Source organism: Rousettus aegyptiacus, unplaced genomic scaffold (assembly GCF_014176215.1).
Source record: "Rousettus aegyptiacus isolate mRouAeg1 unplaced genomic scaffold, mRouAeg1.p scaffold_m13_p_1, whole genome shotgun sequence".
Lineage (NCBI taxonomy): Eukaryota > Metazoa > Chordata > Mammalia > Chiroptera > Pteropodidae > Rousettus > Rousettus aegyptiacus.
In genome coordinates, this window is record NW_023416284.1 from 15,177,386 (window position 1) to 15,199,554 (window position 22,169).

General features: G+C 57.3%; 1 protein-coding gene across 2 annotated transcripts in view; it reads right to left on the reverse strand.

Moving 5' to 3' along the window:
- Positions 1-5,309: 5,309 nt before the first annotated feature.
- The window catches only part of RUNX3 (RUNX family transcription factor 3), a 60,240-nt gene continuing 43,380 nt past the window's right edge, over positions 5,310-22,169 (reverse strand). The window contains exons 5-6 of one of the 2 annotated variants that reach the window (XM_016124601.2): positions 13,012-13,170; positions 5,310-8,376 (exon numbers count right to left, since the gene is read on the reverse strand). In XM_016124601.2, the coding sequence (XP_015980087.1) occupies positions 7,832-8,376; positions 13,012-13,170 (704 nt within the window). In that variant the 3' untranslated portion in view covers positions 5,310-7,831. The remainder of the gene's footprint in view (positions 8,377-13,011; positions 13,171-22,169) is intronic. The other variant, XM_016124602.2, reaches the window with a different exon arrangement.

The following is a 22,169-nucleotide window of genomic DNA, read 5'->3' on the forward strand; positions in this document are numbered from 1 at the left end:
AGAAGTCAAGAGGTTGGGGTGTTGCCCAATTCCTGTGTAGTTCAGGGAGATATAAGCTAGAAGGGCCTGGCCCATTTTATATGAAAAAAAACAAAACAAAACAAAACTCACTGGGTCCTGGAAAGATTCCACCGCCAGCCAGAATCAAAGGTCCATTCAGAGCGACAGAACCCCTCACATTCGCCGCTAATGAAAACCAAATTTCTCGTCCCTCTGAGCATTCCCACCGGCTGCAACTGGAAGGGAGCTGCTTGTGGAGCTCTTGGCCACCCCTCCTGCCACCGAGAGGGCCCCACCGTGTTAAAATAGTTTTATGATAATATGGGCCTCGTATTTTTCTAATTTCAGGCGTCGGTGATTTAGGACTGAGTTGTTTTCATGGAAAAAGAAATGGAACTTGTGTGAAACAGGGCAAGACGGCGGCCACCTCCGCAGATATTCCCACCGTGCGCATATCCAGGGCGAAGGAGCCCTGCCATAAAGAGGCCCGGGGTCTCAGGCATGGGGCGTCGCCTTGGGTGGGGCAGGATGGGCTAGGGGTCACCGGAGGGGACAGAGACAGTGACTTCTCTCTCTTGATTTCACACCGTTTGAACTCTGAGAATCAGAACTCAGAAAGGTAGACACGTTCACTCTCAGAAGCAGAGAAAGAGCCATGAAACCTCAGGTTCTTGCTGCTCTACTGAAAAAGAGGAAAAGACATTTTTCTCATTTTTCTTTCTTTTCTTTTTTCCCTTTGAAGATCGATCTTTGTAGCAAGTATGAGCCAGGCGGCACAAACTGGGGAAGGGGGGGCAAGAATTGCCACCTTTTTCTTAGAGTCGACTTAATTTTTGCTTTGAGCCTCCGATCCCTTTAGCTGATGGGAAATTTAAAACTCAGTCTTTTCAGGGATTGTCTTTCCCTTAGTATGACTCAGCTTTTCTCATCTGTAAAATGGAGGTAAGAGTAGCACATACCTTAACCTGCTGAATGAACAATGGCGAGATATTCATGCGTGTGTCTGGCATGAAGTATTAGCTGCTATGATTATGATTCTTATTCCAAGGCAAATGCCCTGACAAGACACCAAACACAGCATGGGGTTATCAGAGAAGGCTGCCTGGAAGAGGTGACACATTAGCTAATGTCCGATGAGTTTGTCCATCCAAGCATGCTCTAGAACTCCTTTGCTTGAATATTTATCAGGGCCAAGAAGTTTAATATACTATCCCTCTACCAAATGTTATCCTCTTAGAAAACTTGAAAAACACCAAAAAATATGAAGACAATATCTCTCCAGTGATTTCATTCTAGATTACTTTTATTTCTATTTTAAAATTGTATTAATTGATATACTGCTTATACATTGTGTACTTGGCTAGAAAAATGTTTATTCTTAGGAAAGTATTTCTATATTTGTACAAAATAGAGACCTGGGTGAGAGGTAAAATCCTTGAAAAGATTAACTTTGGTTTTCTTTGGAAGAGCGAGATAATGGGTAATTTTCCTTTTGTTCTTGTTGGTAATCTGCATTATCCACCTTTTCTTCCATGATTATGTAATTTTAAAATTCAATACATAAAACTTGGGAACCTCAGACTCAGGGTCTTATAACCATTAAATCTTTGGGGTGGCTGGACCAGACTCTGAGCCCTGGAATTTTTAGTCGGAGAGGCTGCGTGTGGCCTTGAGGACGGTCAGGGGATGTCATGAGGCAGGACTTAAGGCTTCACTAAAAACCCGGGGGGAGGGGGGGTGCAGGGAGATTGGCAGGGCTGTTGTTGCTGCACAATGGCTATAACAAACACTATTATCAAGATCTTGTCCCAAGTGGCCCCCTCAAGTGCCACGATCCCTGAGAGACTTCAGTGCTAAAGATGCCTTCGGGACGCTTAGCTCCTCTTCGCACCATCTGTGCAAGCTTCACCCTCCTTTGCTTGGACTATTGCAGTAGCCTGTGACCAGGTCTCAGCACCTCCATGCAGCCCACGTTCTGTGCTGCCATGGTGATCCCCTCCAAACGCACCCATGGGAACATGCCACCATACCTCAGCTGGGCTCTCCAGTGCCCACGGGACCAAACCCAGGCCCCTCAGCTTGGCCTCCAGCTCCCATGACACGCGCCTGCTCGCCTCCCCTACCCACCGCCATTACTCCGTCTTTCCCACCGTCCTCTCCGGCTCAGCCACATCCCTGTTCTCCGGACATTTGTGCATGCGCAGAAGGCCCTCCTGCTGCCTCTCTGCCTGGTGAATTTCAGTTCATCTCTCCAGCTTGTCTTACCCACCCCGTGTATTCCAAGGGTTTGGATTGCTTTCCTGTCTGTCTGTTCTAGGAACTCCTCAGGGGCATGGCTGCGACTTTGCATGCCTTTCCTTCTGGCTGTCTGGCACTGGGGAGGCGGGGCGGGGCGGGGGGGGGGGGGAGGGTAGGGCGCGGCTTGGGTCCATGTTTGGTGAATGAGTAAATGAACGCTAGCCAAGTCCATGCAGACACCAGGCCTGAAGCGCAGAGTGGGGTGGCACGGCCCGAAAGGCTGCCGCCCAGTAGGACCCCTATGAGGCCACGCTGTGTCCAGCAGCTGGCCTGGGCACAGAGGAAGGGCGGGTCCAGAAAACTGGCTCTGGGCTGCCCCACGCCTCTCTGCCTGAGGGCTTCCTCCTCGCAGGGCTCAGGGCAGCCTCTCTCTGCGGGTGAATATAAATACATAAAACAAACAGCGCGCGTGTAGCTGCAAAACTAAAAATAGGAAGCCTGGAATCCGGCTCCAGGGTCCCGGAGCTGCTGGACCACACAGGTGTGGGTGCGAATGTGGGGGGATGCAGGCCCTCAGCAGTGCCCCAGCCCTCGTGGAAGGGATTGGGGGGCACTCTGGGGTTGGGGGGCGCTCTGGGTTTCCGAATGGAACAGTTCATTCTTTCACTCTGGCTCCCCCCCACCCCCCCGCATTTGACAGCTCATTTCATTTATGACCCCAAAATGAACCGACCCACTGAGGTGCCTTCGCTGCTCGCACAGCCAAGCTGGTTGTCTGGTGGGGTCGAGAGAGGCCCCCTGGGCCGTTCTGTGGGGGCCTGGGTGGCTGTGTTTATGGGGTGCAGGCTGCGGCAAGGGCGGAGTGAGGCGGGCCTAGGTCAGCGCCCAGCCTGGTCCTGCCCCGCATCACCGGTGTGAAACACACACTGGGACAGCGCTCACGGCCGTCCACGCGGACCCTCAGGAGGCCCAGTTTTCCCCTTGGGCACACGCCATTATCTCAGGCCCAGAACACCCTGCCAGGATGTCCATTTCTCAGAATAAAAGCCAAAGCCATCTCCATGTCCAGAAGTCCAGCAGTTTCAGGGCTGCTCCCTGAGGCCCGCGGGGCAGGTCTGTCTGGGGGCCACGTCATTCCTTAGGAGGAGCCAAGCACAGTGCAGTGACCAGCTGACCGGCTCTGGGAGCCCCAGAGCCTGCACTGCCTCTCTCAGCCTATCGGTGGCCAGCCACTGGCCGTGGGGGCTGGAGTGGGGCTGTAGAAACTGCAGGCACAGCCCAGAGAGAAGCGGCTCTGGAACGAGATGGCCTCCTGCCCTGTCCTAAGGTCTTGCTGGTGGCTGGGGGTGGAGGTGGGGGAAGGGAGGCGGGGCCGGGGCTCTAGGAGGCTGGGGTTGTTGGACTAGAGATGTCATCCTCCCCTTCAAGCCCAGCAAGCCCCTGTCCCAAAGCAGAGTCTTTGGGGGTCACGGGACCTGGGATCCTACTTATCCATCTGGCACATAGGAGGTGCTGTGTAAGATTTGAATGAAAAAGGAAGCTCAGAGAGGGACAGGGACCTCCCACAGCCACAGAGCTAAAGGAGGGAAGGAACCTTCTTGCACATCCAGACAATCGCCCCAGCCCTGAGGTTAGGAAATTCTAATATCTAACCTAAATTCCGGCTGCAGTTGAGGCAGCCCCTTCTCACTCACCCTTCTCTGGAGGGGAAGGTCCATTGTCGCCTCACCTGCTGCCACCTGCAGGCCACTGTGATTACTGCAGTGCTTCCCACCACAGCCCGCAAGCTGTGCGCCACAGCCAGCAAGTCCCGGACTTCTCTGGGCCTCAGTTTTCCTCTGAGAAAACTGGATGTGCTGGGTCGTGCCTGGCGGGGTGAAGATAATGGAGATTTGAGTCAGGGGCTATGGAGGCCACAGCTCTTCTCCCACCAGCTGTGGCACCAAAGTGAGACTGGCCAGGAGAGGCCTGAACTGTGGTCCCTTCATAATCTCCAACATCTCTACGAAGTGGCCCCAAATGACCACATACATGGACGCAGCGTGTTAGCTTGTGGACACTGCTTCAGGACCAGCCCTGCTCCCCTGGGCTGATGTCATTCAGCGCGCACCCAGAATGAAATGCTGCCGCGATGGCTGGAATCCTGCCCAGAGAGGAACCTGCTGCCCCCTCGGGCAGAGGGGATGCTGGGGGTGGGGGCGGGGTGGAGTTAGGTTGGGGAAATGGAACTTCCTGTTGGGTGTTGAGTTTCAGGCAGACCAACCTAACTGAACAAGGCAAAGTGGGATTGGCTATTGCAGTGTGTACTTTCACTTGAAAATAAGGTCTGTTTTATGAAAATTCTCCTCCACGAGTCCCAACTAGACAGGCAGGGTGGAGCAGGCTGGCAGGGCGGGGGTGGGGCTCTGCTAAGGCAGGTCCCCGCACCCTCAGGCTGCGGTCCTAGCTCAGCCACCATCAACTCCAGGGAGATGTGAAGACAGGCGACACCCTCTCTCTGCGCCTCAGATGTTTCATCTGCAAAATGGGGGGGCTGACGTGGCCGTTGGCTTTGCATTCGGATTGCTGCTGACGTGCCACCGTCCCAGCAAACACAAGTCCCAGAGGGGGGGTTCTCAGCAAGGCTGCTTTACGCTCCACCTGCTTCCACCTTCTCCCCAACTCTGAGCCTGGGGAAAAGCTAGAAGAGGGGCACAGCTTCTGCCTCCTCACGAAAAATCACAGGCCACTCGTGAGGGGAGAAAGGGCGGCGGCACCTTGCAGACCTGTCTGACGTGCTTCTGGGGTCCCGGCCACACCGGGAGGGGGCCTCACCAGCTGCACTTGCCCAGGGTGGCTTGTGGGGCCATTCCTGATGGAGCTGATGATGCAGGGAGGCCAGAGCGCTGGGGTCTCCAAAGCAGTGTGTTTGGTCGTGTTCAGGCCCCCAGGCCCCATCCCATTCCTCCTCGGCCATGGCGGGAGGTCTCCATCCTCACCCACCCCCGTCATGCACACAGCCCTAGAAGCCCGGCATTGCGATCCTTCAGCACATCTCAGAGTTATATTATAATAAATCAGTCAAAATTCCATTTTACAGTTAAATAGTACAGAAGACAGACAGTTTACTATACAAGCAAGTTGTGCATTAAAAACAAACACACCAAGCAAATTATAGTGCAAAGCAGTTTCCGCCCCTCCCCACCCTCTTCCCAGCTCTGGAACGGTTTTATGGAAGATGTGAGTGTAGCAGGTATTAACACCTCAGCATGACAATATGTCACAAAGGATACGCACCCACCACCGCCACGCTTACGGGAACACGGTACCAAAACGCCTTTGTCTCCTTGTGCTTTCTGAATCAGTGCGTTTGCCTGGTACAACTTGAAAGCAGCCTTGTAAGTAAGGACCCATTTCTACAAGCCCGGGCTGTCTGTAGCCACTCTGGGCCTTAAACACAGACTCGGCATGGCTGCTGTCATTTCCAGTCAGGGGTGGGAGGGTAGGGTCGATTTACCTGTCTGTGCCCCCCCGACCAGGGCTTGGACATCAGGAAGGTGGAGTAATCCAGGGTGGGGCTACAAAGTGCTGGGCACTGGGAACCTGAGGGTGCCTCCCACACAGTCTACGACCACAGAGAAGAGGACTGAAGAAGGTACGTGGGGAATGGATTTGTAGCTGCTTCCTGAGAAGGGGTGGGGAGCCCCCCTGGGTGCAGGGAGTCAGCAGGACGCCCCCAGCAGCTATTTTGAAGAGATGGAGTCTGCTCTTTTTCCAGTGAGGGCAGGACAAGAGAAATCGCAGCAGGAGGGGTTTAAATAAGATCCCCAGGACTCCCCAACCTGCCAGAGTGTGTATCCGGTGCTCACATCTGGCTGTTGTGACGGGCTGTGGGTGGTAGGGCAGGCAGGCCGAGCGCTAGGACAGAGACGGCCACCGAGGAGCATTCTGCAGGCGGAGGCTTCCACATCCACAGAGGCTACGGCTGAAACCACATGCTGCCTACCTCTTACAAGAGTTTTCTTGCCCTTTTCCTCCTAAGCTTTTCTAGAATTAAGGAATTCAGACACGAGAATCCATGCAGCCTGACCCCTGGGGCAAGGCTTGCCTTCCCATTTGCAAACCGAAGGGGCGCAGAGTGGGCCGAGCCGAGGCTGCTGAGCTGAGGCTGCTGAGCCTTTGACAGCTCCTCTGCTCTGCCGCGAGGCAGCCACTGCTCACTGCTCGCCACCTCTCACACCCCACCCACCAGTCCCAGGGCGAGTGTCTAAGAGCCACGGATGTGCGATTCCAGCATCTCAGCAGCGTCCCCCTCGGTCCCCAGCAGGGCCGGCCTTTGAGGGATGTTGGGATGTTGGCGGGATGCTATTGAAGGAATAGGACTGCTTGAGGAAGTACTGAGGTCCCAACGATTCCACGGCTGGGAAGGGTAAGGGATACTGTTCGCTATCACGGGGCTTTACCGGTAAGAGAGCATGTGTTCGAAAATGTTTGACTGAAGTTTCTTTTTCTGAAATCAGCCTTAAAAACCAGTTTTTGCTCACGAGGGCTTGTGGAGCACAGACTGGTTAAAGACGGGGAGTTGTGTGTCAGAGGTGGGGAGCTGTGGCGGGGCCTCCCCACGAGGCTGGGGGTCTGCACGGCCTGGCGGGGCCTCGGTGAGGCAGGGATGCTGACATCTGGCTGCAAGACTCTTCCACCTCAGTGCTTTCTGCCAGGCCCTATCTGGTCCCTGTGCTCGCTCCAAAAATGGCAATTTTGAGACCAGCCTAGGGAGAAGGGGGAATCCCCGGCTCCCCCACCAAGAGAACAGCGGGTGAATGCCTTGGGCTGGTAAAGAGCATGGAGTACTCGTCTGTGGGTGCCTTCCCTGGCTGTAGGGACCTACCTCCATAGGCTAGTCTAGTTTGGGGCTTGGGACCCACAAAGAGCTGGGACAGGGATGGGGGCTTCTCAGCTGTTAGAAATTGTGGGGACGCAGAGCTGAGGGGGCGTGGCTTGGGAGTATTCTCATCTCTGCCAGTGATTTCCTGGGTCCTCTAGATGGGTCCCTTCCCCGCCTATACAATGCGGGGAACCCCTCTCAGGGCGGGGAGACCCTTCAGTTTTGAATCAATCTGCATAAATGTGGAGGAAGGGCTGGGCTCCTGGGGCGCAGGGTCTCTGAGGAAGGTGGGGGTGGGGAGGGCTTTCCAGGGCCCCATGGATAAGAGGCCAAACTGTGTGGGCAAATGCAGCCTCTCTCTGGAACAGAAAGGGTCTCTGTCCCAGGAAACCTAGGCCCCGTGACAACACTGGGCATTGCTGGGAATGGCCAGGTCGCCAGGGGAGGTGGCAGGAAGAGGATACTTTTCCTACGGGAGAGTGGGATGAGGTGACTAGGATGTGGGCTGGGGGTGGTCCCTAGCCCTCTGTACAAAGACGTGGCTGGACAAGATGCTCCCAGAGCCACCCACCAGCTCTGGGCCCCAGGACCCACGGACCCTGGGCCCGTGATCGCCACAGAGTACAGGTCCCATTCCTGCCCTGAGCCTCGAAGCTGGGCCAGCCACTCGTCGGGAAGGTTCTCGGGGTCCCCGCCCCCATCGGGAGCAGTCCACTTTGCCCTGGGTGGTCAGTAGGGCCGCCACACGGCCTCGTCCATGCGTCCCGGCGTGCTCAGGGTGCTGGGCGAGTTGCTGTGGCTGCCGTCGGCCTCCACACCGTCGCTCTGGCCTCCCAAGCTGGGGTTCATGAGGTTGCCGGCGGCCGTGGAGGCGGCGCTGCTGGTGCAGGAGGCCAGCATGCGGGTGGGCGAGCGGTCGCCGCCCCCGCTGCTGCCGGCCACCATGGAGAACTGGTAGGAGCCGGAGGACGCACCGTAGTACAGGTGGTATGGGGACGGGTTGGTCTGGAAGGGCCCGCTCTGGTTCTGCGGAGTCCCAGGGTAGGGCGGCGGGAGGTAGGTGTGGTGGAAGCGGCTGGTGGCCGGCATGCTGGCCACACTGAGGCTGCTGATGCTCGTGACCGAGGGCGTGGGGCTGTAGGGGAAGGCGGCCGGCATGGCCCCCGGGTAATGCATCCTGGGGTCCGTGAAGCGGGTCTCCGGGAGGGTCTGCAGCGCCGAGAAGGAGCGGTCGAACTGGCGGGGGTCGGTGAAAGGGTTCAGGTCCGAGGTGCCTGGGGGACGGCAAGGAGGACGGTCAGTGGCAGCCCGACACCACCCAGTGGCCTGCTTCAAGAACGACCTCAGTAAAGGGCGTCAAATACCTGGGGACGGAAGCAGACTGGCCTCTGGCGGTGATCACACAGGGACATGGAGTATATAGATGTCGTGTTGTGAGGTTGTTCGCCTGGAGCTTATCCATCTTATTAACCAATGTTACCCCAATAAATATAATTAAATAAAAATAAAATAAAATAAAGAAAAATAAAAACTAAAAAAGGGAATGACCTCAGGCCTGTGTGTATGTGTGTGGGGGGTGGTGGTCCTTTGTTCCATATCTGGCCCTGCTCTTAATGGCCTGGCTGCCTAGGGGCAGCAGCCTGCCTGACTCTGAACCTGGCCCTACCTGGGAAGCAGGTGGGAACAGGTACCTGGGCTGCAGGTGGCCACGGGGCCTCCCTGGGCAGGCAGCGGTGTGGGGGCAGGGGCGGGGCTCTTCTTTACCTAATGGGATTCTCTTCACAGCCTAGCAGTGCAGAGGCCTGTCAGGGGGTGAAAGCTGGCCGCCCCCTTACCCCGCCCCAGGCTGTTGGGGGTGTGGGGAGCTGACAGGGACAAGACCGGCCTCCCAGCAGGACTGGCCTGGCAGCTTCTGCCTCCCTTCCTCTTGGTTAAAAACTGGCAAGACCATGGGTGCGGAGGGGGTCTGCAATGGCCCCGTGAGGTGGGGATTCGGAGTCTGCTTTTGCAGGTAAAGAAACTGAGGCCGAGAGAAAGATTAATTTTCTTGACATTGCAGAAAGGACTTGAACTCCTCATGAGGCCTCTGCCTTCTGCTCTCTGCCGGGGCGTGGTGCAGGCCTGTCACCGCCCAGGTGGGGCTCGGTTAGGCCACGCGAGCTCACGGCTGTGTGGCGGGGGCGCGGTCTGTGGCAGCCCTGTGCGCTCCCCAGCCCCACACACCTCACCCTGGGCCTGCGTCTCCAGGGCTGTCCTGCACAAAGAGAGGCCACCTGCGCCTGCCTCAGCAGCAAAGGGAGATGGCAGCCAGAGGCGCTTGGTGGCCAAGGCCCTGCCCTTGTCCAAAAGAGACCCAGTGTCCAGCCCAGGCCCTGTCCAGCTCCTGCAGATTGGTTCCTCACTGGAGTCAGCTGAGCTTCGGCCTGCTGTTTGCCAGTCATAGGCCCCAAACCCTTAGCACTGAAAAGGGCCCTGGGATTGAGTCCAAGCCCCCCGGCAGGGAAACGGAGGCCCAGAAAGGGTGAGGCACTTGTCTAAGGAGCCTGGCACAAAATCCTACGCTTCTAGTCCTGAACCCCAGTACAGGCCTGACAGGTCGCTGTCCCACCTCTGAGGCAGCACAGAACGAAGGCTGGACACTGATCCTGGTTCTGACACTTACTAGCTGTGTGTTCTTGGACAAATCACTCAACCTCTCTGTGCATCAATCTTCCCATGTGAAAAATGGAGACAGTAAGAGCTCCTAGGGGTTAAATAGTTAATACATGTAAAGTGCTTAGATTGGGTACAGAGTGGAGGCCTGATGAAGGTTTGCACTGCTGAGGTGGCTATGACACTCTTGCTCTGGGCACCCAGGAGAACTGGGCCATGCAGAGTCCTGCAAAAATGAGCCCCTGACCCTGGGCCTTCCTTGTACCCTGGCCACGGGGGCGACTCTGAGCAGCAGTGGGGAGGTGGATGAGCCCCCAGCAGTGGTCCCGAGGGGAAGTCTGTCTGGCGCCAATCCCTCCATGCCACCCCACCAAAGAGGACTCAGGGAGACCAGCCTCTGTCCTCTGGGCAGCTCCAGGTGGGCACTGCCCTTGGCTGGGGATAGAGAGCTGCGGATGCTCTCAGGCCTCTGGCTTCCCCAGATCTGCGTGCCCTCAGATGAGACTTGTAACTTGTCTGGGCTTTGGGGTTTTCCCAACTCAGCTGGAGATGCTTCCTCAGCAGTGACCTCTGGTCCTGGCCGTGGAGCAGAAGATGCTTTCAGGCTCAAGGTGGGGGGATGTGGGGTCAGGTGTCCTCCTGGAACACCTGGTGTCCTCCCTAACAGGTCTCTTGTCTGGTCAGTGCTGCCTTGAAGCCTAGGGGGTCAGAGGTGCCTAGCTCCCTGCCTTCGTCTGGGAACCCCAGCGGGGGAAGGCCTTGTTGGCAATGCCCGGCACCTCGAGCATAGCCAAGCATGAAGCTAATGCCTTCGCTCTGAGCCCAGGAAGTATGTGTTGCCCACCTGACAGGAGCCCCATTCTCAAAGCAGAGGAAACCCAAACAGGGCGCCCAGGATATGACAGTGGGACCGCAGCACAGGAAACACAAGGCCAAGGCCAAGCGCGTGTGGCCTTGGAGTTCACATGGGCTGCGAGCTCTGAGCTGGACCTGCCCAGACAGCCACTGTCCCCTTCTGCCTCCCTCCCAGGGTAGTGGGGAAGCGTCTAACCTCAGCACCCCTGAGGCTCCTGCCCCTCAGCTCCCCTGGCCCAGGAGCCCCAGGAAACCGGAGCTGACCGGTTGTCGAGCAGCCAATCCCAACACTGGAAGGAAATGTTTATTTTCTTCTCCAAATTGCCCCAGCTGCTGTGTGGTGGCTGAATGAGGCCTTTGAGCTGTGAGAAGCCCCCATTGTGGGCAGCCGCGGCCGGGGGCTGGGGGCTGGGGTATGAAGACTCAGGGCCTCTGTACTGCTTGACAGTGACCAAAGCCGGGGGTCCAATCTATTAACAGGCACCAAGAGGAGTGGTGGTGAAGTGTTTGAGGGGATCCCCAGGATGGCTTAGCCCAGCAGAAGGGGAGGGCCAAAGAAAGGACCCCAAACCCAGCCCTGCCAACACCCCTCTGGGGCAGGTACCTCCTTCTTCCCACTTTATAGGTGAGGCTCAGAGAGGTGAAGTGACTTGCTTAAGAACACACAGCCAGTGCCTAGCAGAGCCAGAATTCCAAGTCCGGTCTGCCTGAGTACAAAGTCCATGCTCCTTCCCTGGTCCTTGCTGTCAAGCGCCCTTCCTCTTACTCCAAAGGGGAAAGGCCTGGGGATGGGGAGGCCTGGCTGCGTCAAGAGCCATAGAGGCAGCCTGAGGGCCAGTGCTGTGGGTGGCTAGGGAGGGGCTGGGGAGCCCTGCCTAGGGTAGCAGAAGGGGAAGGATGGGGCCAGCCACGCCCCGCCTCTCCTCTCAGCCCCAGCGTGGAGGCAGGGGGTCTTCTTGCTGCCAGGCCAGACTCAGCCCTTAGGGGCTGGACAGAGGGTGTGCAGCCTCCCGCAGGCTCCCTCAGGCACTGATTCCCCAGCCTCGTCCCCACAGTGGTGGGAGGGCAGAGATGGGCTCCCCTTCCACGGGAGCTGCTAGACTGGAATGGGCTGGCCTATTCTACTCTACCTGTTAGATTCTGGGGCTCCCTGGCTGGGCCCCAATATCCCACTGTACCCCAGTTTCACTCATGCAGAATAAGGTCTGAAGTGTTAGGCTACGGTCCCTTGACAAACGATGGCTTGTAGGCAAGGGGAGCATGGACAGCTTTTGGGCAGGGGTGGGATGAGCCCACAATGCAGAGTACCTCCCACTGCCTCAGACCCCCACCCTACAGCCTCCGGGCTCAAGAGCTGAGTGTCTCAAACCCACTAGCCCACAGGCTCAGAGCGGCTGGACCTGGGGCCTCTCCCCGCCTTAGCAAGGCCAAGGCTTAGCTTCCCAGGCCAGAAAGGAAAGGACCCTCTCTTCACACTAGGGGACTGCACCAAGTCTGCCACAATCACGCATCTGCCAGATGAGTTCCAACCAGGTCCTAAAGGACCGAGAAAGACTGACATGCACAGTGCAAGACAGCAGCCAGGCCCCCTGCCTCTGTTCAGCACTGCTGAGGAGCGCTCTCTGCCCCAGCCTGGCCCAGGGGCCAGCCGAGCACACAGCCTCCTGTGCCTAAACCCGCTGGCTGACATCCAACCATGTCCCGAGCACCTGCTATGCGCCAGGCATCTGTCTGCTCTGGAAGGCCTGCCTGAGATCGAGCATTGATTGTGTCTGTAGTATCCATCCAGGCAATGGGGACAGAGATTCCTGTCTTGGGCCTCCCTTCTGTTTGGGAGGAGTCTCTGGGCTGGTGGGGCCTTTCCCGGGCAATGCTATGTGTTTCTCCAGGGCTGCAACATCACTTTACAGTTTAAGTTCAGTAATGGCATTTGACTGTCGCCCCAGCCCTGGGTAGAGGCATCCACCACCTTACTGTCAGATGAGAAAGCTGAGCCTTGGGTGGGGATGGTGTCTTTAGCAGCGACATGTCTGCCACGGACTCCTCGGACAGTCATGCCTCAGGTTTAATGGGCATACTATGAGATTAATGCCCATTTCCCCAGGGGACAGTGAGCTTCTGGCAGGCAGGGACCGCGTCCATTCAGGCTGATCCCTGGGGCCAGGAGCTACGTCTGGCACACAGTGGGTGCTGAGTGAATGAATAAATGAATGAATGAATGAATGAATGAAGGGCAGACCCCAGGCTCGGGCACTCGGCATCCCTCGGGAAACACTGTCGGAGCGAATGGGCATGCCTGCCTCCTTTACAACACAAGGGCGGCGCCGTGATGGACACTCGCCTAAGGACCGCGTCCAAGATCCCGTCCGCCTCCCCACGCCGCAGCGCCCGCTGTGCTGTACCTTGGATGGGGGTCTGGGCTTGGCTGCTGAAGTGGCTCGCGGTGCCGAGCGAGCCTCGAGGGCTGGGCGTGCTCGGCGTCACCCGCATGCGCAGCCGCTCCAGGTCGCCGAAGCGGTCAGGGTACGCCTTGGTCTGGTCCTCCAGCTTCTGCCGGTGCCCTGCAGAGCATGGGGAGCCCGTCAGCAGCTGGTTCCCAAGAGTCTCAGGGGAAAAGAACTGCCTGGCTCTGCTGCGAAGTTCTCCCTGAGGTCTAGCTTTAGGCCTCATTGGGAGAATCCTTAGGTTACCGACCTCTTTTCTGAGATTCTCCAAAGACTTTCTAAACAGAGAATGGTCATATGTGCCACCCGGGGCTGCCATGATGACCTCACCCCTACCTTTTCGACCAGGAATACTCATTCTCCTACCCGAATCTCTATAACACACTGTTTGGCAGAAGGGGAAACTGAGGCAATGAGCATAGGCAAGTGGCTCGAGCAGGCTCCCGTGGGGGCCAGGGAGAGAACCCAGGAGTACTGTCACCCTCTGCCCCCCAGCATCCCAGACCCCACCCTCCACATCTGCAAGAATGACGGGAAGTGGCCCTAGAATGGGATGGCTGTCCCCTCCAGCCCAGAGTCACCCCGAGACCCCCAGCATGTGCCTTCTCCTCTCTGAGCCTCAGACAGAAGGAAAATTCACCAGGATGCTGAAAAGAGGGTGAGGCGCCTCGCCGAGGGTCTGGACCCCCATCTCTGACTGGAAGTTGGGAACAGGGAACCAGTGCACCTGGCGTAGGGCATTGCACCTGGAGAAACTGCCAGCATTTTCCATTACGCCTCTGCCATGGTCCACACAGAAAGGACCCCAGCCTTGCCTTCCAGGCTCCAGAGGTCCTGGCAAGGTCAAGAAGGCCATGTCCCTGCCTTTGTGTCACCAGCCAAGGCCACTTCAAGGCTTCTTAAATGACATCAGGCTTGCAGAAACCACCACCTCACACACACACACACACACACGCACACATGCACACACACACACTTTTCAATGACCTGTTTTAGATTTCCTAAGCGACACGTGAATATCTACAAGAATAAAAGCGTTACCCATAAAGCTATGGCTTTGAGCCGCCCTAAACCCCTCCCCAGAAGTCCCCACGTGATCAGTTTGGAGACCTTTCCTTCCAGTCTCTTTTTGGTTTCACATGCATGAAAAACACAGAGCAAGTTTCTCATGGAACTTTGCCGAATGACCTCAGCCTGGTTGTATCATTCTGTAACTTGCTTTTTCAGGAGTGCACCCTGGAACACTGTCTCAGTTTGCTTGTCTGTAAGATGGGGAAGGTAACCCAGCCCCAAGAAAATGACAGAGCTCCCACAAAGCCTCAGGAGCCCGAGGAAGACTGCACCGCTATGCTGGTGGCCTCCCTTGCTCCTGCTGGTCACGTCCACTGGAGGTCACTCAGCTGTTCCTTGTGGATATGCTCTTAGGTTGTTTCTGAATTTCCTCCATTATTCCCTACATGCAGTGTTCCCAGGGCTGTCCCTGCTCACTCCCTCGTGCTTCCGGGGATTTCTCCAGGGCAGACACTGTGATGACTGCTCACACAGAGGGCTGGGCATCCCTGGGCTCTCCTGCTCAGCCCAACACCGAGGCTGGCCCATTCCACTCCAGCCAGCCCCCGAGGGAGGAGGCCAGGAAGGCAGGGTGGCCTTGCCCTCTTTTTACAGGCAAGAGAGTTGCGGCTCAAAGGGGTAAAGAGGCTTGTCCCAGGTCACACAGTGAGGAAAGGGTCAGGATTTCTTGGACCTGGGATCCCTTGGAAAAGGAACGTGGGGAGGGGTCAAGAGAGAGGAAAAGTCTTGCCTAAGTCCATGGTCTGCAGTGACATGTGGAATTTTCTAGATTGACAGGGACAGGAGAGAGAGAAGTAGGTGGGAAGTAAAACAGAACTAACTCTCCACTGTCCTTCCTAAGTCTTGGAAAAGTGGGAAATGACTGTGGACCACCACTGGGAAAGAAGGGACCGAGTCGGAGGCCTTGGAATGGGTCTAATTTCTGGTTTTCAAAATGAGAAAACCATGGATTTTGGGACCCCCCAGACCTCCAGACTCCCTACGCGCCCCTGCCACAAGCTCAAATGGGCATCTGAGAGCCCTTAGAAATGAAATAGGTAGACTTGGGAGCCACGGTGGGCTCAGCAAGTCAACAAGAACCAAGGAACCCACCTTCTCCTCTGAGGAGTCCCCACACCTGGAGCCCAGGGGACACGTGGCAGCTGGAATGAGACCACTAGACCTCCAGCCAGGCCCCCTGCTGCTGCCTCCCAGGACCCTTGGCCACAAAGGAGAACACAAGCCTGGGTGTGAGTTCTGCTGGAGCCGGGGCTGCAAACTCAGCCGACTGTGAGGGCCGGACAAGTCGCGTAAATGAGGCACATGGGATGGGTGGGGACTAGGGCAGAGCGGAGAGGGTGCACCTTGTAGAAGGGACAGTCACCATCCAATCCGGCTGACTGGTGCCTCCGTGGGGGTAGGCCCAGTGTTGCCAGAGCTTCCAACTGACCAGGAGGAGCCATAAACCTGCTTTTAGATGAAACCTCCTATGTTTTCTGCATCGGCAATTAATTCCAATACTGGGAGGAAAAAGCCGGACCGACCACTTCGTAGAATGGGTCTTGCTCAGGGGGGCTGCCAGCCTATAACCTCCAAGTTTGAGATGTCTTCTGCTGGTTGGTTGTGTAACCTTAGCTACTGAGGACTGGTTCATGGGTACCCCTCAGGACGTGGTCTCTAGGGGAGTGCCAGGAGGCTCGACCTCAGCCCTGATGGAAATGCTGCCCTTGCTGCTGAAGCCACCAAAAATGGCGGAGTGAGGCGGCTGAGCTGGAGAACGAATGAATTCAGAGCAATCTCAATAGGCAGGAAGCCAACCGATGGACCCGGAGACCGCAGACTGACCTGACAACAGCTTGGGTACAAAGGATCCGGGTGTCTTAGTCAACCACAAGCTCGAAGTGAGCCAATGGGGCTAAGTAGAAGCTGGTGCAAAACCTCAGGCCTTGTTATGATCATCGCCAGCGAATAAAGCCTTGTTTCTGAGTCACACTGTGTACAAAGTGTTCACAGTTACTCCTTGGGCCCCGCGGAAGGAGGGCGGGGTTCACAGTGGGCCTGGGTTCGAAGATGGGCCCTGCCACTCAGAGCCTGGTGGCTCACTCAAGTCACACTCCTTGGCCCACACCTCAAGCCACAGTGTACCCATCATGGCGCCCTCATAGGTTGTGGTACTGGCCAAACAAGGTGTGCGAGCACACTCCACCCACATGGGTCACTGCCACCTCGACCGTAACTTCTACTTCAGCCCATGTCGAGAGAGTCGGGATCATCATCTCCGCATCAGAGACTAAAACACTAAGGCCAGGCGGGTAAGCCGTGTCTGGGACAATAACCTGGACAGTAGAGCCAGGATCGGCGCCCAGACCCCTGACTCCAAGTTCTGTGCTCTTTCTCTTGACACTGTCCTTTTTGCTCCCATTGCGCAGATGGGGCCACCGAGGCTTCAAGCTGAGTCCTATTTTAAGTGGTTGGTCTGGGATATAAATCCCAGATTTACTTCATATGGCCTCAGAGCACATTCTCCTACCATGAGCTCTTCTGCCTTCACATACGGCAGACTTCCTGGAGGAAGGACGTTTTCACAGCGCTTCGGGAACTGCTCCCTGTCGCTGTGGAAGGCTGGAACCACTGTTGGGGAGGAGCAAAAGGAAGCTGGGGATGGCACCCTGGGGGAAGTCCAGGGTGCCAGAGGCTCAGCACCACGGGTCCCAGGCCTTCGCTTTGGGAGCAGAACAGAACTTCCTGTGCCCGAGGAAGGAAGATGGGCCTGCAGAATAGAGCTCTTTCATTCGGCTACCCACAGTGGCAGCTGGGTAGGGATCTCTGGCCCAGCCCTTTCACACTGAGCCTCAGTTTCCCGTCTATACAGGCTGCTCACTGAGGTCCCTCTAGCTTTGAAAGTCCTTGACTTAAGATCACGAGGATTGGCCACTGGCCAGAGTGGGGCCATAGAAGGAATGAAGGCTGGGTTGCATGTTCCAGGGCCCGTCTACCATCATACTGCTGCCACGCTCAGGGCTTCTCGAGTATTCTCTGCCTCCCACACTTCAGATCCGCATCTCAGGCACAGCCTTGGCCAGGAGTGCTTTCCTGTCCTTTGGGGCTCAGCCCTGGAGTCGCTGCTCCAGGAAGCCCCCTCTCCCAGCACTGAGTCCCCACAGCACGGCGCGGCGCCTCGGCGGGCTAAGCGCAGCAGAGAGCAGGCGGGGAAGTGACGCTCAGCGCTCAGCGTCCGATGCTCACTGAGCGCTTCCTCCCCTCCAGTGTCTGAGCAGTTGATGTGCGCTGCCTCGCTTCACCCTGCATCACCCCACGAGGGAGGTCTACCACTGTCCCTAGTTTACGGGTGAGAAAACTAAGGCTTGGTGATGCTCCGTGACATGCTCGAGGTCACACAGAAGGTACCTGGCCACCTTCCCTTCCTGAAGCCTATTCTGCAGGGAAGGAGCCTGGGGTTTGAAAATCAGGGTCTCCAGATGAGGGGCCCCAGAGCAGCTCTCTGCAGGTCCAGGAGGATGGGCCTGGGGACAGGAAGACGACAGGGTCTCGGTGGGCTCCTCCAGGGCCCTGCCCTGCTCCGAAGCTCGGCCCTGGGAGCTGACCCTCTCGTCACACCCTGCTCTAACCCGCCAAGTCCCTCTCCCCCTCTGGGCCTCAGTGTCCACACCTTTAAAATGGTTATCATAGTGTCTGCTCCCAAGGGTGAGGAGGAGCTGAGGACGGGCCCCAAGTGGTTAAAAGTAGAGCACTTCGTGGGGAGGATGGGGGGCACTTTGGCCCACGGAACCTGGTTCAGGCTGCCCGTCAGCCTCCAGCAGCTGGGCTCCAATCACTGACAGCCCCTCCGGCGTGGCCGCGCACTGTGCCAGGTGGGCCATGCACACGGTCCCCAAAGGCCACACCCTCTGAGAGGCTGCTACCGTCACCTCCATTTTACAAATGGGAAAGGGGACATGCACGGTCCAACCGAGAACAGTCGGCACACTGCGTGGAGCTCGGCTGCTAAGGTCCTGGCTCCCCCAGACCTCCAAGAGGGGAGAGCTGGGCTGCCTGGCAGTGGCGTCCACTGGCGAGAGGCCAGTGCGGTGTCCTGCCTCGGCTGGGTGGAGGGGGACAGGAGGCCAGCAGGCGATGGGGAGCAGGGAGCGGCAGGGCTGCGCAGGGTCATCTGCGGGGAACAATGTGGGCCCCATAATTCACTCATCTGAAGCCACTTGGCTGCCTGGCCTGCCCCTGGTGTGGCCACAGCCCAGACACAGCAGCCACTGTCTGCCCAGCCATGGGGTGGGGCACCTGGGCCCAAGGCCCACTCTGCGGCCTGTCAGGAGATTTACACCCGACGCTTAACAACCGCGCGGAATCGGAATCGCGGGCGGGTGCCGGGCCCCGGGTGGTCTGCTGTGAACGGCCCCCTGTGAGCAGATGAAAGCCGGTCGGTGGCTGGCGGGGGGCCAGCGGGCAGGGAGGCAAGTGGCTCCCTCCCAGGGCTGCAACCGGGGCTCCCAACAGCCTGGGGTTGATTAGGGGAACCCGGGAGGTCTGAGGTTAACCCCTTCCCTCCTGTTGGGAGCACTCCCCTGGGGGTCCTGGGGGTCCTGGGTGCTGGGACCAGGAGCAGTTGGCTCTCCTCAATTGGGACATCTGTCTGCCTCCCCACACCTGGAGCTGAGAATGAAACTGGCAGCTTTAGGACCCTCCAAGGCCCACAGTCACTTTTCTCGCCCATGCTGTCTGGAGCCCCCAGCAGCCACAGTGGCTGTTTGGTCACTTCCTTCAGGCCTCTGCTCAAATGTCACCTCTTCAGGAAGTCTCCCTGGCCCCCCACCCCTGCTGCGTCCCATCCCCCACCCTCTCCGTTCTCCCTCTGCCCCCATCTTTGTCTTTCCTTATAAAACTTGGCAGGACCTGAAATTAAATTAGCTAATCATTTGTTTGCTTCGTTTATTCCACGCATATTTACCGAGCTGCTACTAAGGGCTCGCGTCTCTATTCTGGGGTCTATACCAGCGCCTAGCAAAGCAGAGGAAAGAACCTGTGTCCTGGGGAGCATATAGTAAGGGAAGGTGAAAAGTAAATAAATGAGTGAACTATATAGCATCTTAGAAGGTGACCGGTGCTCGAGGGGAAATTAAAGCCGGGGAGGACAAGGGGGAGTGGGGGCATTGCTGCGGGAAGGAGTGAGCCACGAATCTGGGGGTGTCTCAGGAGGAGAGTTCTGGGTAGAGGGAACAGCAGTGCAAAGGCCCTGAGGCGGGAGTATGGACAGGCTGGAGAGAGTGAGGAGGAGAGTGTCTGAGAGGAGGGCAGAGGGCACCGGGCACAGACCAGGCGGGCCTTGGGGGCCACGGTGACAGCAGAACTGTTTACTATTTCGCTTTATCCCTGGGGCGTGAGACCCAAGAGGGCCAGAGCCCAACTGCTGGGTTCGCTGCGGTGTCCCCAGTTTCTAGAACTGTGCCTGACACATGGTAGGTGCCCAGGAAAATATTTGTTGAAACCATTCCATGTACATTTCTGGGAAGGACCCAGAGACAGGACGCCGGGGCTGCTTCCCCAGACTTCTAAGGCCTCGGGCAGGATTAAAAATCTGCGCCCTACTCTTTCAGGTCCCAGCACCTGCTCAGCCTGGAAGACCCGGGGTGAGCAACTTCCCAAACCATGGTCCATGTCAGACCTACCAGAGCTGTCCTGCCTTCCCCCCCGTATCCAGGTTCCTGCTCAGCCACCAATTTTTTTAACCAGCCCCCAGTGACTGTGAGGGACACCAGCACTGAGAACCTCAGAAACCGAGGCCACACAGGCAGGAAGCCACCAAGCCAGCCTTCAAACCAAGCCGGCCACCTGGCTGCCGACTGGGCACGCTCTGCAGGGCACCGGAGGGGAACGACCCGGCCACAGAACCCACAGCGGCCTCAGGGATCTGCAGGCTCCAGTCCTTGGCTCCCAGGACGAGTGCCCACTCCCACCCCACAGGAGGCTCAGCCCTCACATGGGCCCGGGGGCTCCAAGCAGGAGAAAGGCCCAGAAAGGAAATCCTGTGATAAGCCGTGAGGCTTGTTGGACCCTTCCTGCAGGCTGGGCCGCTGTCAGCAGGTTTAATGCTCACAAACCCTCCACAGAGAAGATGCTTCTTTCATCCCCCTTTTACAGATGAGCACACAGAGGTGGGAAGGCCCTTCCAAGGGGCCCTCTTTTCTCTGAGCCCCAGGCTAGAGCCCCTGGGTACACTGAAGCTCACCCTCGGGGAAGTGGCTTTGCCTCCTGGCCTGCCTCCTCCTGGGGCTGCTAAGGATCAATTAATGAAGACCGCCCAGGACCTGGCACTCAGGGAGCAAGAGCGCTAGGTGACCAGCAGTGGCTGAGCTGGCCTCTCATCTCTTACAGTTGGGAAAATGGAAGGCTTCAAACAGGGAGAACTTGTCCAAGGTCACAAGCTGACGGTACTGGCGAGACCTGACCTGAGGGCTGGGGGTGGGGGCAGGAGCAAGCAGGTCCTCAGGATGGGAGGCGTGGAGGACTGGCCCACTCCCACGAGCTTCTGCTAAGAGTTTGCTTAAAAAAAAAAAAAAAAAACTGACTGGCCCAGAGAGGGATGCCATCTGCCTCGGGGTGTGCAGCAATCCCGGCCTGACTCGGGTCAGTTTCCTGCCTGGGCTCCTTTCCCTTCCTCTTGCTGCCTCTTCCTATACCACTCCCTCTCCCACCAGCTCACCCCAAGAAGGGGCTGACTCAAGCCCGGGGGATCCCAGGAGAGAAGAGCAGGTAGGAGATTTGGGTCGGGGCTCCTGAGGGCAGGGTCAAACTTCCACCCTCATCCAGAGGCCTCAGTGAGGGCGACTGGACAGCTCTGAGCTGGGTGGGGTGAACATGGGGGGAGGGGGCTCTGAGGGATTCCAGGCACTGCCAGGCCCCTGGGAACCTCCTACCAGGCTCTAAGCTCCCCTTCCCCAACCCTGCTCAAATACCTCTAAGCACTGGGTGCTCACTGCTCTGTGGAGTGGCTTCTAAGTGCTGCAACATCACGTCGAGCCCCCTTGTGCCTCCTGTCCATCTTGATCTGCCCCTGGAGACTTAGAGCAGCATGTGACTTCTTTCCACAGAAACTTATACCTCTATTATCGTGGCCTGGGGTTCTTGGCAGCCCTCCTAACGGTGGGAGTACAAGGGGGCGGCCGGGTACCAGGGATAACAGAACATCACAGCCCAAAGACTCACAAAGACCCTCCCTCTGCTCTAGCCAGATGCTACCCACCTGTCAGCACTGATCTCCAGGCCCCCAGGGTGGGCAGTACCACCCCACTTCCTAGAGGAGTCAGCTGAGGCTCAGAGACGTTAGCAACTTGCCCAAGGTCCCCCAACTGGGCAAGCTGGTTCAGAATCTTCTCTCAGCACAATGGCCTGTGGCTCACAAGGGCTTCCCAGCCATCACCACTGCAAGGCTTTGGGCGCCACTGACCCAGTTCACAGATGACAAAACTGAGGCAAAAAGTAGATGTGACTTGCCCAAAGCCATGAAACCCAAGACCAGAGGCATGGACCTGTCCACATCCAATCCCAGCAGAAATCTGGCCAAAGCAGGTACCTATTGGGAGCTGAGCCTTCAGGCCTGATGACCATCTGAGCCTTTCCCAAGTGGCCAGACGCTGGATGGGCCCAGGACTGGATGGATGGGGAGTCAGGCCTGCCTGATTCCTAAGAAGGGAGGAGTCAGCCCAAGGCAGGGCCTGGGTGGCCCTCACTGACCACACCCTGGCATAGTCACACTCCTGCTGAGAACTCCCTGGGCACTGAAGAAAGACCAGGAGCTTGTCCTCCTGCCCCTGGCCCACTCCACCCGGAATCAAGGTCAAAGGCTGTCTTCGGGACACTGGGCACTTCCCCACAGACACTGTGAGGCCCTGGCCAGGATCTTAATGTCCTTACATTGGATTCTCTCCTTACTGGAGGCCGGTGACCCTTTGGCTCTGTTGTCATGAGGATCACATGAGACAATAAATGTGAGAGAGTTTTCTGCTAAGGGCCACGCTTACAAAAAAGGAGAAGGACAGGGCAGCTTTCAACAT